The 13016-nt window shown below is 49.3% G+C and overlaps 1 protein-coding gene across 1 annotated transcript in view; it reads left to right on the forward strand.

Moving 5' to 3' along the window:
* sdk1b (sidekick cell adhesion molecule 1b) overlaps positions 1-13016 on the forward strand; it is a 276904-nt gene that overhangs the window by 169284 nt on the left and 94604 nt on the right. Inside the window, exon 6 of the mRNA XM_086156189.1 lies at positions 8892-8918. Within this exon, the coding sequence (XP_086012315.1) occupies positions 8892-8918 (27 nt within the window). The remainder of the gene's footprint in view (positions 1-8891; positions 8919-13016) is intronic.

A 13016-nucleotide genomic window follows, 5' to 3' on the forward strand; every position in this document is an offset into this window, starting at 1 on the left:
CATCTACCATGTGTCATCCGTCTGATGGACTCATTCCTGATCCTCTCCATCCTGGTCACTCCCAGAGAGAACCTCAACACCTTCATCTCTGTGACCTTTTCTCTCACCACCACTGTCTCCAGACCATACACCATCATCTGCAGGTCTCACCAGGGTCTCCTCCTTCTACCTCTTTGTACCCCTGACACTTTTCCCCACCCATCCCAACCTCCTTGAACCCAGTACCGGATGAATTTTCAAAATGGCGCCGCGCAGCCTGCAAGAAATATCTTACGATGGGTGCGGCTTCCACCAATCACCAAGCACCTCTGAGTTCCTATGGAAGCTTCAAAAGACCCTGCATTGGAGAAGAAGCCAAGATGTTCCTCGGTTCCTCTGCTGCTCAGCTGCACCAAGAAACAGACAACTTCTTGGAGAGGCAAAAAGTTCCTCCAGTGCGAAAGGGGCTGCAGAACTCCTGCTGCTTGACTGCACCTGTGCACAGTCTCCGCTGTCACCACACACACACACACACACACACACACACACACACACACACACACACGGATACGGCAGCGCTCTGCATAATGAGCTGCTGTCTTATTAGGTCAGCCTCTGAATTCGTTTGTTGCTGCGGCATTGAAGGGGAACGCAGCCGAAGCACCTTTATCGCTATATTTCCTCCAAACTTAAATCACAATAAACCCCCTTCCCTCCGCCCGCACCGGTTATCATAGAACACCCAGGAGTGTGTGTGTGTGTGTGTGTGTGTGTTGTTGGGCCGGAGGGTGTGTATCCACGCTGCGGCGGCGCGTGGACGTGCGCGCTCACACTGTGATTAATTGTTCAGTAGAAGGTCTTTCTTGGCGCAGAGGGGAGGAGGGGGACAAAATAATGGTTTTTGTTGCCCGGGGCGACCAGAGCCAAACTGAAATTGGATTTATCTTCATATTAGTCAAGTTCCATCTCCAGCAATTATAAAGGCCACCTGATGAGCTCCACACCTCCGCCCAGGGATTCGGCCAGAAACATTTAAACCTCCCGCAAATTGTTTCCGGGATGTGATGATGATGTTCAGGTGCTCGCGGCGACAAGGCGCTACATGCTACATGCTACATGCTACATCAGCTTTTGGGTTTGACATGAGATGAGATGAACTTTATTAATCCAGAAGGACATTGTTGTGCCAGAGTTTCAAGTAAAAAACATAACAGTGATAGATAATAGTAGAAAGGAGGAAGAATAAGAAATATAATGAAATATGAATTGTCTTAACTATTAGCTTTAACTACAAAGATTGGTTTGTGACTCCAGCTGGGCCGCGGGATCCGGCGCTGATAGCCACCGCTATTTTCCCTCCACTTCAAAATGTGTGTGTGTGTGTGTGTGTGTGTGTGTGTGTGTGTGTGTGTGTGTGTGTGTGTGTGTGTGTGTGTGTGTGTGTGTGTGTGTGTGTCGCAGCCTCACCCACCCTCCTCATGTTTTATCAGAAATGCTAATCTAGCCAAGGGGGATTCCTTTGGAGGGCAATACAATTTTACTTCTGCTGCCAGATTCATCCATTCATTCATCATCTACGCTGCTTTTCGTGCTCTCAGGGTTGAGGAGATGCTGGTTCCTATCTCAGCTCTGATTGGACAAGAAGGTTCACCCTGGACTTTTCCATCACGGAGTCACAATAGAGAGACGTTCAACCGTTCATTGTCTCATTCACACGTCTGGACACTTTGGTGTCTCCACGAAGCTCCTGCATGTGTTTGGACTGTGTGAGGAACCCGAAGAACCTTGAGGAACATGGAGACCTTCTCCGCTGTGACGCCACGTTCTCGCCGGCGTGCAGGACTGGAGCGAGCCGTGCACACACACACACACACACACACACACAAAAAAAGAAAACCTCTGTAACATCACTCGTTTCTTAAGGAGACACTTTAAAATTCAACCTCCTCCCGTCGGCGAGCCTTATTTCCTCTCGGCTGGGACAGCCTCCTCCAGGCGCAGGGACGCAACGCGCTGATAAACAAGAGGTAAGGAGATAAAGACAAGACAAGACAATAGGGGGATGTGACAGAGGATTACCCGGCAGCGCTCCGGACGAGGAGGAGGACGGGGAGAAACAACCCGATTAAGTGTGGATCTTCTCCCAGCTGAGCTCCGGTGCTCCATCTGGTATTTCACCCAGGGGAAGCCCAGCGCTCCCCCTGCAAGACGCCTCGCCGGTCCAGCCGGCCGAGGCAAAGCCGGCCGGCAGAAGAATCCGTCTTGGTACAAATGATGGTTGTTTCATTCGACCTTCCGGATCTTATTTTGAAAAAACCCGCCTTCGGTTTCCTTCGGTTTGCCGTTTCGCACATCGGCTAGCACAAGCTAGCCCTTGAAACAAGGGAGCCGAAAACAAAAGTCGTCTTTTTCGGGAGCAAACGGTGAGACCGTAGAGGCGTCACCGGTGAAAAGAAAGCTGCGTTTAAAAGAAAATATCAAGATTCCTACCAAAGCTACGGGTTCCTCGCGACACAAGCTCCGCGCCCGCTATACATTATTAGCGGTGAACGGCTAGCTAATGAAGCTATGATACCCTTTGAAACGGCGTCGCCACATTCAGACAAAACACCCTGCGATAAAAAACAAAAGAAAAAAAAACATCATTTTGGAGTCATTCTTAGCCTCCAAATAATTGTAATTTCCTAATATAAAGCGTAATGGTTGTTTTCAGATTAAATACTGAGAACTGGCAAATCTTTCTTAGTTTTATTTAGTTTTATTAGTTTTTTCATGCATAAATCCAGTCCCCGGTACATAAAAGGTTGGGGACCGCTGTTTTAGTGCACCTACGAACCAAACAGACGGCGAAAGCGGCGAGTTGTTGAATATGCATCCAGGGGGAGGCTTCGGGCAAGAAGAAGGAAAGTTTCATGAAAAAACCTGCGTGGGGACGAGCAGGCGGGAGGTGCTCAGGTATTCTCTGGTTTCCGGAAGCCGCGGGGGGAAAGCGCACATTTGTTTGTTTGTTTTTTTTGCCGCAGAATCCGTCGCCTTCTCAGAAAGCGGGATTCGCGAGCCAACTCGCATCTCTTGACTCGGGGTTGGACGTCGCCCGTCGGTGGGAGAAACTTGGAAGTGTAATCAAGTTGTGGCTTCACCGTCCTGGATCTTCTTTCCTTTGAGAAGTTGCCCGTCTTTTAATGGCTTTCCCGTTTGACCCGCTGCCACATTGAGATCGCTTGTCCCCTCCGCCGAGGATCTGTGATTACTTTTGCTCGTTCATTTGAGGGGGTCGGGAACTTTCTGCAGCCCCTAGAAGCTTTTCCAGGAACAGGTCAGTTTCTGGGACACTAGAGGAACCAGGGAGCATCTGCTGCGAGAACCATCTTAGCTCCTACTCCAAGGCTGGAGCGTTTTACGTTTCCGTCGGAACTCGGTGGAACTCTTGAGCCACGTCCATAAAAAGATACTTCTTGTGAAACTACCAAGGACAAAATGGACAAAAACAGCCAGAAATGGAGTGACGAAGAGGTCCGAGATCTTCTGGCCTGCTACTCCTTCCAGGGCTCGCAGAGCAACATCTACATTTTGGACCAGAGTAAGTAGTTAGCTAACGGCTAACAGGGTTCTCCACACAGGTGGAAGATGAAAACACTCACACCGTCTGACGTCCATGAATGCTGTGGTAGCTTCCACCTCCATGCTGTCCACGTCGTCTTCCCCTTCTCCTTCTTCTGCAGTGGTTTGTTTGCAGATGCTTGCATCACACCGGCCTCCAGCGTGGTCCCTCACTGCCTGAGGGAAAGCTCCCCGAGGAGGCTACTTCCTGGAACCAAATTGGCGCTCTTAGAAACTGTTTTTTGGTTCCAAAAAGAAACGGATAAAGAAGTTTGATCAGTTCCTCTGCAGCATCTGAACTTCTCTCGACAGAACTGAGTGGTCCTACAAGCCCACGTAGATGTACCGTACGGAAATACCGCATATGGGGAAGGTAGCCTAAAGCTACGTCTCACCTGTTCTCGCGGCGTCCCTCAGGATCCGGTCCAGGCTCCTGTATCGACCTCGTCAGACCTAGTTGGGGAAGGGAGCCGTAGTTAGCTTAGCATAGCTGGAAGAAAAACCAGCTTTTTCTAACAAGCCAAAAAAATGGAAACACGCTCTCGAGGCAGGAACACGGCGGAGAAACAGGGTCCAGATTTGGACCCGATCCAGACCCCGCCGGGTCTGATCCGCGTTCGTCTCAAACCCGGTTAGCATAACGAACCCCCGGAGGACTCGGGGAGCGCGACGCTAACTTCCTGTCCGTGGACGCACGATGACATCTCGCGCAGCCGCCGAGAAAAAGCGGCTAATGACCGCAGGAGGTTTGACGGAGGGGAAGATTTCACCGGCGGAGAAGGTTGAAAAGGAAGGACTACAATGATTCCTCCCTCCGACGGCGAGCAAAGAGAATATCAGCAACCTCTGGCATTTGGAATCCGGTGCAGGGATGATTGACACCCGCGCTCACCTGTCGATGTGTGTGTGTGTGTGTGTGTGTGTGTAGATGATTGACATGGTAAATTGGAAAGGTCAAGCGGTTGTAGTGCAGACGGACAGGCAGGATTTTGGATGTAACCTTCCAGGAGTCCACAGGTGCGCCGAGAGGAAGGACTTCTTTCCACTCAGACGTGGAGAAGAAGAAGAATTCTTCTTCTTCTTCTTCTTCTTCCCTGAAAATATTCAATGTCAAAACGTTCCCGACGCTTTTTATGTGCAAAGTGAGACGAAACCCGCCGCCGCCGAAAGCCGCGGAGGAACATCGGCCCGTCAGGGTCTGCGCCGAGGTCCGAGGCCATCGCTCCTGCCAGCCCATTATTTCACCGTGTGTGTGTGTGTGTGTGTGTGTGTGTGTGTGTGTGTGTGTGAGCTCGAGTACTTGTGTTTCTCACTGAAAGGACTGGAAATTTGAGTTTTGCGTTTGTGTAGCCGCTGATATGAATCTTAAAGAGGTGTGTATGTTCGTGTGTGTGTGTGTGTGTGTGTGTGTGTGTGTGTGTGTGCATGTGTCCGTGTGTGCGTTCAGACTGACGTGCACGAAGTCAAATTTTAAGGTTCAGCAAAAAAAAGTGAATTTTTGGGGGGGAGGGGGGGATAACTCAAGGTAACAGTAAGCTGGTCTTACTGCACCCGGGAATGGTGTGTGTGTGTGTTTGTGTGCGTGTGTGTGTGTATGTGTGTGTGTGTGTGTGTGTGTGCGCTCGAGTACTTGTGTTTCTCACTGAAAGGACTGGAAATTTGAGTTTTGCGTTTGTGTAGCCGCTGATATGAATCTTAAAGAGGTGTGTATGTTCGTGTGTGTGTGTGTGTGTGTGTGTGTGTGTGTGTGTGTGTGCATGTGTCCGTGTGTGCGTTCAGACTGACGTGCACGAAGTCAAATTTTAAGGTTCAGCAAAAAAAAGTGAATTTTTGGGGGGGGGGATAACTCAAGGTAACAGTAAGCTGGTCTTACTGCACCCGGGAATGGTGTGTGTGTGTGTTTGTGTGCGTGTGTGTGCGTGTGTGTGTGTGTGTGTGTGTGAGCTCGAGTACTTGTGTTTCTCACTGAAAGGACTGGAAATTTGAGTTTTGCGTTTGTGCAGCCGCTGATATAAATCTTAAAGAGGTGTGTGTGTGTGTGTGTGTGTATGTGTGTGTATGTGTGTGTGTGTGTGTGTGTGTGTGTGTGTGCATGTGTCCGTGTGTGCGTTCAGACTGACGTGCACGAAGTCAAATTTTAAGGTTCAGCAAAACAAAAGTGAATTTTTGGGGGGGGGGGGGGGATAACTCAGGGTAACAGTAAGCTGGTCTTACTGCACCCGGGAATGGTGTGTGTGTGTGTGTGTGTGTGTGTGTGCAGAGCCGTCTGTGCTCCACAGAGGCTCCAAGGTTACGGCCGCTGCAGCTTCAGGCTGAAGGTCCGACCTCGCCAAGGTCGGCCGGGACGCAGCGACGACGACGCGATCGCCGTGACAACCGCAACTTTTATACACCCGCAAAAAGACGCCATCCCGCAGGACTGATGCCTAAAGCATTCGCAAAAACACAAACTCCCCCTACAAACATAAAGAAACCCTGCAGTCCAGACACACACACACACACACACACACACACACACACACACACACACACACACACACACTGGAGGTCTTGATGACCCGTTTGTCTGTAGGTCCTTCAGGCGCATGAATACGCAGCAGCGAATTCATGAATACAAAATGGCAGCCGCGGTCGGGACGCGCACGTGGGCCGGGGACGCGCACGTGGGCCGGGGACGCGCACGTGGGCCGGGACGCTCGCATTTCCATCTCCTCCTCTGTGTTTTAACCTCGCCGCCGCCCTTCCATATCTGCCAGTGATCACTAAAGGAAAAAAAACGACGATGACTTTATGAGCATTTTTCCAACGATCTGATTCAGAATTGTATTTTCTGTGTGATTCAAATCATTCTTTAAATGTTCTCAGGCACAAATCGCTGAATTTGTGCATTTCCGGATCAATTGCGAGCCGAGCTCACCTCTCAGCATGTCGGCAGTCGAATTTTTATCGAAAGATTTATGTTGTTGTTTTCTAAACCACCATTTTCTACAAGCTGTGAAATGTAAGTGTGTCTTAGGTGAGGCAGGCAATACTGTGCCTCACCTGCAGGGGGCGCAAGTGAGTCACTGCTGTCCCTCTAAAAGCAATGGAGGATAAAATAAATAAGATAAATAAAAGATATGATAAAGTAACAGAACTATGCGCGTGGATTCATACAGAAATGAAAAGACCACAAATTGTTTTCAGTTTTATAGAAAAAATGAAATGAGACGATCGGGGATAAGAAACTTTCGAGTTCTTAGGATCGTAAATTTCGTTCCAAATGAAGTCAGAGCCTCGCCGGCCTTGAACCTCAGTGCACGCTACTGATATATGCATTTTTTATCTTTACACACTGAAAGAAAGTAAATTTACGGCGGTAAAAATATATGAATTGACAAAAGCAGCCCTGCGGGGAAGTCAATGTCCCGTCAATCACGGGTCCGTAGAAGAAACCAACTCTTGGTTGGAAGGTTGGAAGGCTGCCTCCATGTCTCCATGTTCTCCACGTGTCGGCGTGGGGTTCCTCACGGTTCTCCCGGTTCCTCCCGCAGTCCAAACACATGCAGGAGGTTCACTTGAGAACTACCGTTGTCCTGAAGCCGGTCCTCTCGTCCGATCCACCCGAGACCCTGAACGAGCAGAAGGGAAGCCAGATTGAGATGGTTGGCTCAAGGATAGTGAATATATTGGTAGACGGATGCTGGAGTCGGAGGTCGAGAGGAAGACCAAAGAGAAGATTCATGAACGTTGTGAGAGGATATGAAGGTAGTTGGTGTGAGAGAACAGGGTGAGATGGAGAAGGTGGATTGACTGTGGAGACCCCTGAAGGGAAAAGCCCAAAAGAAAAGAGGAATTTGTCACAGGGGTGCAGGACATGTATGACCAAGACAAAGTGATGAGTGAGATGATTTGTCCAAAGCATGGTAAAGGCGGAACTGCCAGGCAGGAGGTCTAGACGAAGAGAAGATTTACGGATGTCGTGAGAGAGGAAGATCCAGAGAATGGGATTGGATGGAGAAGGTAGATTCACTGTGGTGACCCCTGAGGGGGGAAATTACCCGAGACCCTGAACGAGCAGAAGAGCAAACGAATGAATAAATGAGGAGATGAATGAATGACTGTCGCGTTCTGGAACGGGACTCGAGTTACGACTTCGCCATGACGATGAAAATCCCGTCACATTGAGAAGGTGAAAGCCCTTGACTTCTTTTTTTTAACGATCCCGTTCCGAACCGTATCCCGACCGTAGACGTCACAGCTCGTAAAGCCTTCGAGGACCGTTTTGTTTTGACATTGTTCCTAAACGGGAACAGATGTTCCTTCTGCTCTTCGAAGCGTCCGTTCAAACCCGAGACGTGAGGGGAACCCGGACCCCGACAATGGCGGTCTGGAGATAGACCTCGGTGAACACCAGCATCTGGCTCAACCCGCAAAGTACAACACCCGTCGTCTCCATATGAGAGGCCGACGGTCGTATTCTTGTCGAAATCCTCTTGTCGTGGTAACTGGACCTGAACTACTTCTCTCTGAAGGACCTCCAAGCCCAGTTGCCTCCACAGACGTCTCTCTGGGATGGACTTCCAACGGTTCTTCAAGGAGACAAACCAAGTCCAGTTGCCACGAGAAGATTTCGTCAAGAACTGACCGGATGACTGAGAACCTCCGCAGACTCGATTGTTGTACCTCTCGGTGATGGACGGTTCTTCAAGACCAGACAGGGACTCACCAGCGGTGAAGAACGGGATCCAGGTGGAGCTCCAACTTGAAACTTGTCATTTGATGACTCCATGTCAGAGGAGAATCCGCCGCCCGTCTCTCCGTTCAGATGTTCCTCCCGGCTCACCTTCCTGCCGAATGAATCCCATTCGAGGTCCCCTAAAACGCTGTTGATCGATGAAGGGCGAATGTAGACCCTCTGCCAGGAGAATCTCAATGGCGTCGTACAGTCTTACTCCCTCAGACGGCGTGACGGATGCGAGCGGCGAGGCAGGAGGAGGAGACGGAGGGAGGCTGGAGAAGAATTGGATGACGGAGACCGAATTCGGCCGCCGGCGTTTGATTGATGCGCCGCAAACATACCGTCCTCCTCTGGACTCCACGATAACACGCCGTTTTTCCCTCTCCGCCTCTTCTCCACCTCCCTTCTGTTTTCCCTTCTCCTCTTCCCTCGCTGGCAGGAGTTTGCCCATTTTTCCTCATATGCATTTGATAAGTGTGTCCTTTTTTTTGCAGCATCCAGAAGAAATCCCTGAATCTAAATTGTATGTCTTCTCTTCCCTCCCCCCTGTTTTCCTCCCACTTCTCCTCATCTGGTTCGCCCTCGCTAACAGTTGGCAAGAAGAATCGCGGGTCGACAGGTAAAGCAACCATTTACATTATCTTTCCCCGCTCGTTCTCTCTTGACTCCCGCTTTCCGGCGCTCTCGCTCCGTTAGCTCGGGGGACAAATGCGACCCGCCGGCTGGGTCGGAGCCGCGGGAAGCTTGGCCGGGTGCCGGAGGTCTGGTTGGAAGCGGTTCAGCTACTCCATTATCTCAATCCCTGCTTTCGGGGACTGGTACTCGGACCTTCCGTCCGCTCGCTCCTAGGCTACATGTCGCCCGCTTCCGTTCAAAAAGTGGACACTTCTCAGATCTGGTGTTCACCTCAGTTGCCCAAACGCTGACCTCATGGAAGGCGAGTCCAGAAGGAGGACATACTCCAAGAAGGTACATGACGGAAGTAGGGACCGTTCCAAGGAGGAGGTAGTCTTCTGATTCGGCTCGGATAAAGTCTGGTAACTACACTTGGGACATCATGATTGGTTGATCATAGCGTCTTTCTCAGTTGGTTTGCAAAGAACTTCCTGTTTGGGGTACTTCCACCCATGGAATAGCACCATCTGATCTATCTGACTTGGTGAAGTCACCTGGACGTTCACCGACCCTCAGGGTTCTGGTCTTCTTCTGGCTCCTTTGACCACTTGTTTGACGAGTCCTGGCCGCTGTTGAGTTGTTGTTATTTTTTTGGTTTGACCTCCAACCTCCCAGCCAGAAGGTCTCCGGTTGGATTCCCACAGGAGGCCTTCCTGTGTGGAGTCTCCCGTGTCTGCGTGGGTTCCTCTGGGTTCCTCTCATGGTCCATGGAGGGTTCAGTGGAAGCTTCCCATCACATCCCTACTCTTTTCCCCTCTGACATGTATAGCACTTTGGTGGAAAGTGCTCCATTATTATCATTATTCTTAATTTTATTCATTCATTGAATAAAATTCACCATTCATTCACCACCACCACCACCACCTTACACCTCCTCTCGTCCTCTCACACACTGTGCCACCATTATAATCATTATTATTATTATTATTATTATTATAATACAAGCCATAGCAAATTACATCGTGGTCTGTAGTGAGAGCAGGGAACAGGTGGAGGTTTGCTCTGGAAAGGAGAGGAATGAAAGTTAGTCGCAGAAAGAGAGAATATATGTGTGTGAATGAGAGGAACCCGAGTGGAACGGTGAGGCGACAGGGAGTGGAGATCAAGAAGGTGGAGGATTTCAAGTAGTTAGGGTCAACAGTCCAGAGCGTAAGAGAGTGTGGAAAAGAGGTGAAGAAATGGGTTCAAGCAGGTTGGAATGGGAGGAGAAAAGTGTCAGGGGTACGAAGAGATAGAAGATTATCAGCCAGAAGGAAAGGAAAGGTGGAGGAGACACTGGTGAGACCTGCAGATGATGGTGTATGGTTGGGAGACAGTGGTGGTGAGAGAAAAGGTCATAGAGATGAAGATGTTGAGGTTCTCTTTGGATTGACCAGGATGGAGAGGATCAGGAATTAGTCTATCAGAGGGACGACACGTAGTCCAGGATTTGGACAGAAGGTCAGGGAAGCCAGATTGAGATGGTTGGCTCATGGATAATGAATATATTGGTAGACGGATGCTGGAGTCGGAGGTCGAGAGGAAGACCAAAGAGAAGATTCATGAACGTTGTGAGAGGATATGAAGGTAGTTGGTGTGAGAGAACAGGGTGAGATGGAGAAGGTGGATTGACTGTGGAGACCCCTGAAGACAGAAGCCCAAAAGAAAAGAGGAATTTGTCACAGGGGTGCAGGACATGTATGACCAAGACAAAGTGATGAGTGAGATGATTTGTCCAAAGCATGGTGAAGATCTGGGTAGAAGGTTGCTGAAGGTGGTGCTGCCAAGCAGGAGGTCTAGACAAGGACCAAAGAGAAGATTTATGGATGTCATGAGAGAGGATATGAAGTTAGTTGGTGTGAGAGAGGAGGATCCAGAGAATAGGGTTAGATAGAGAAGGTGAATTCACTGTGGAGACCCCTGAAGGGAAAAGCCCAAAAGAAAAGAGGAATTTGTCACAGGGGTGGAGGACATGTATGACCAAGATAAAGTGATGACTGAGATGATTTGTCCAAAGCATGGTGAAGATCTGGGTAGAAGGTTGCAGAAGGCGGAGCTGCCAGGCAGGAGGTCTAGACGAAGACCAAAGAGAAGATTTACGGACGTCGTGAGAGAGGAAGATCCAGAGAATGGGATTGGATGGAGGAGGTAGATTCACTGTGGTGACCCCTGAGGGGGGAAATTATATCAGGCATTGCCTTTATGTAGCTAATATTAGTGAAAAATAAATATATGAGAAGATTCGCATTCGGGCCGGAGTCGACGTCCACGTTCCAGCGCGTGAAGATGAAGTCGAGCTGATGTTTCACGTTCGAATCCGTTCAAATTGCTTCCCGCTGGGGATAAATACCGTAGTTTGCGGACGGCGTTGGTAATTGATGTCAAGCCTCTGACCTCATTAGTCACTGCGAGTAAACATGAAGGTCGACGTAGCGTCGAGGAGGAGGAGGAAGATGCATGTCTCCTTTTTTAATATATATAAGAGAAAGAGCTACAGCTGGGCTTGAAAGAAGGCAGGCTAACGGGGTTAGCACGCGGGACGAGGTTCACGGATCCACCAGATTCGCGTCAATATCGATGAGGGTCGCAGGACGCTCGCAACGGCCTTCTGGTGTTTGTATTTGCTGAAACGCATGGACTGAAACTGAAAACAAACTGTAATTATCTGCCGCTCGGCCTTCATCGCTGGGATCATTGAAAAGCATTCAATAGATTTTGCCAAAATGAAGGCCTTGGGTAACATTAAAAAGCATTAAATGCAACATCTAGAGGCATTCAACAGTTAAACACACATTGATAAAATGTTATTTGAAATGTATTTTCATTGGACGATATAAACATTTAATGATTTTAATCGGCATCGTGTGATGACGGAGCCTTTTGATTGGCTGTTGCTGACGGTTCTGACGCACATGGTTACAAACACCAGTTTGGGCAAAAAGGAAACAAGACAAGATAAAACAAACATTATTTATCTTTTGTCACGGCAGCGTGACAGTTATCGTGTCAATAAATATAAATAGAAAATTAGAAGACAACTAAAACATTACAAAAGACATCCACAAATAAATAGACGGCAGAGTGAACAACAGCAACAACAACAACAACATCAAGGATAAGAATGGTCGACAGAATGAAAAATAAAGAGAGCGAGGGTGAGAATAGACAAGCAAAACAACAACAAGGGTGAGAAAGTAAACAGAGCGACGATAGCGATGACAAAAATAAGCAGGATGCGAATGGAGTGAGACTAACAAGGATACAAACAGACGCCGGAGATGCGCTAATGATCATACATAAAGCTCAATCCATGGGATTCTTTTGTTCCGTTGTGGCTCAGAAGGTCACACGTTCACCTCCTCCTCTGTGACGCCCTTCAGTGACTGACATTTTTATAAAACTTGGAAGTGTTTGTTACATTTGTGGCGTGAAAAAAGGCAGGTTAGCCGTTACTAGCATGAAACCCAGTGGGATCTCCGCTGCCGGGTATGTTTCGTAAGGTTTCGGGAAAAATATCCCAACCGCCGTCCAAACCTTGCAGGAGGTTCACTTGATACCCCACATCCAATGAGAGGCCGCCGGTCCAGGGTGAACCCCGCTTTCCGCCCGACGACAGCATGATCGGCAACACGGGAATGTATTTCAATTAGCATCTTTGGGGCTAACAGATTAGCGCTCGTCCTCGTCTCCGGATCGTCATCGTCCGAGAGGCAAAGTATGTCGGGCGGCGACGGAAAGTATGTCCTCAACGCATTCAAACCCACGGACGGCGGGGAAAAGTTTGCCGACTGTGCAAACACACACACACACACACACACACACACCCTGGAGAGCCGAGCGTGGAATGCCGCCTCATTACAACACCCCGGGTTTTGTCATGCGTCCTGAAAAATAATGTCACTTTACAATACGGAACCAAATCAGCCCCTCGCTTTCCACGCCGTCCTCGCCGTCCTCGCCGCCGACCCGGCTCGGAGCTTCCACACCTCCATTCTTCCCTCCATCCATCCCTTCACTCAAACGCTTCCGATGCTAAGCGAATTAGCGGCTCTGGTGGCGAAGG

This window comes from Fistularia commersonii, chromosome 12 (genome assembly GCF_037954325.1).
Source record: "Fistularia commersonii isolate RoL2024-O1a breed Wild chromosome 12, RoL_Fcom_v1.0, whole genome shotgun sequence".
NCBI lineage: Eukaryota > Metazoa > Chordata > Actinopteri > Syngnathiformes > Fistulariidae > Fistularia > Fistularia commersonii.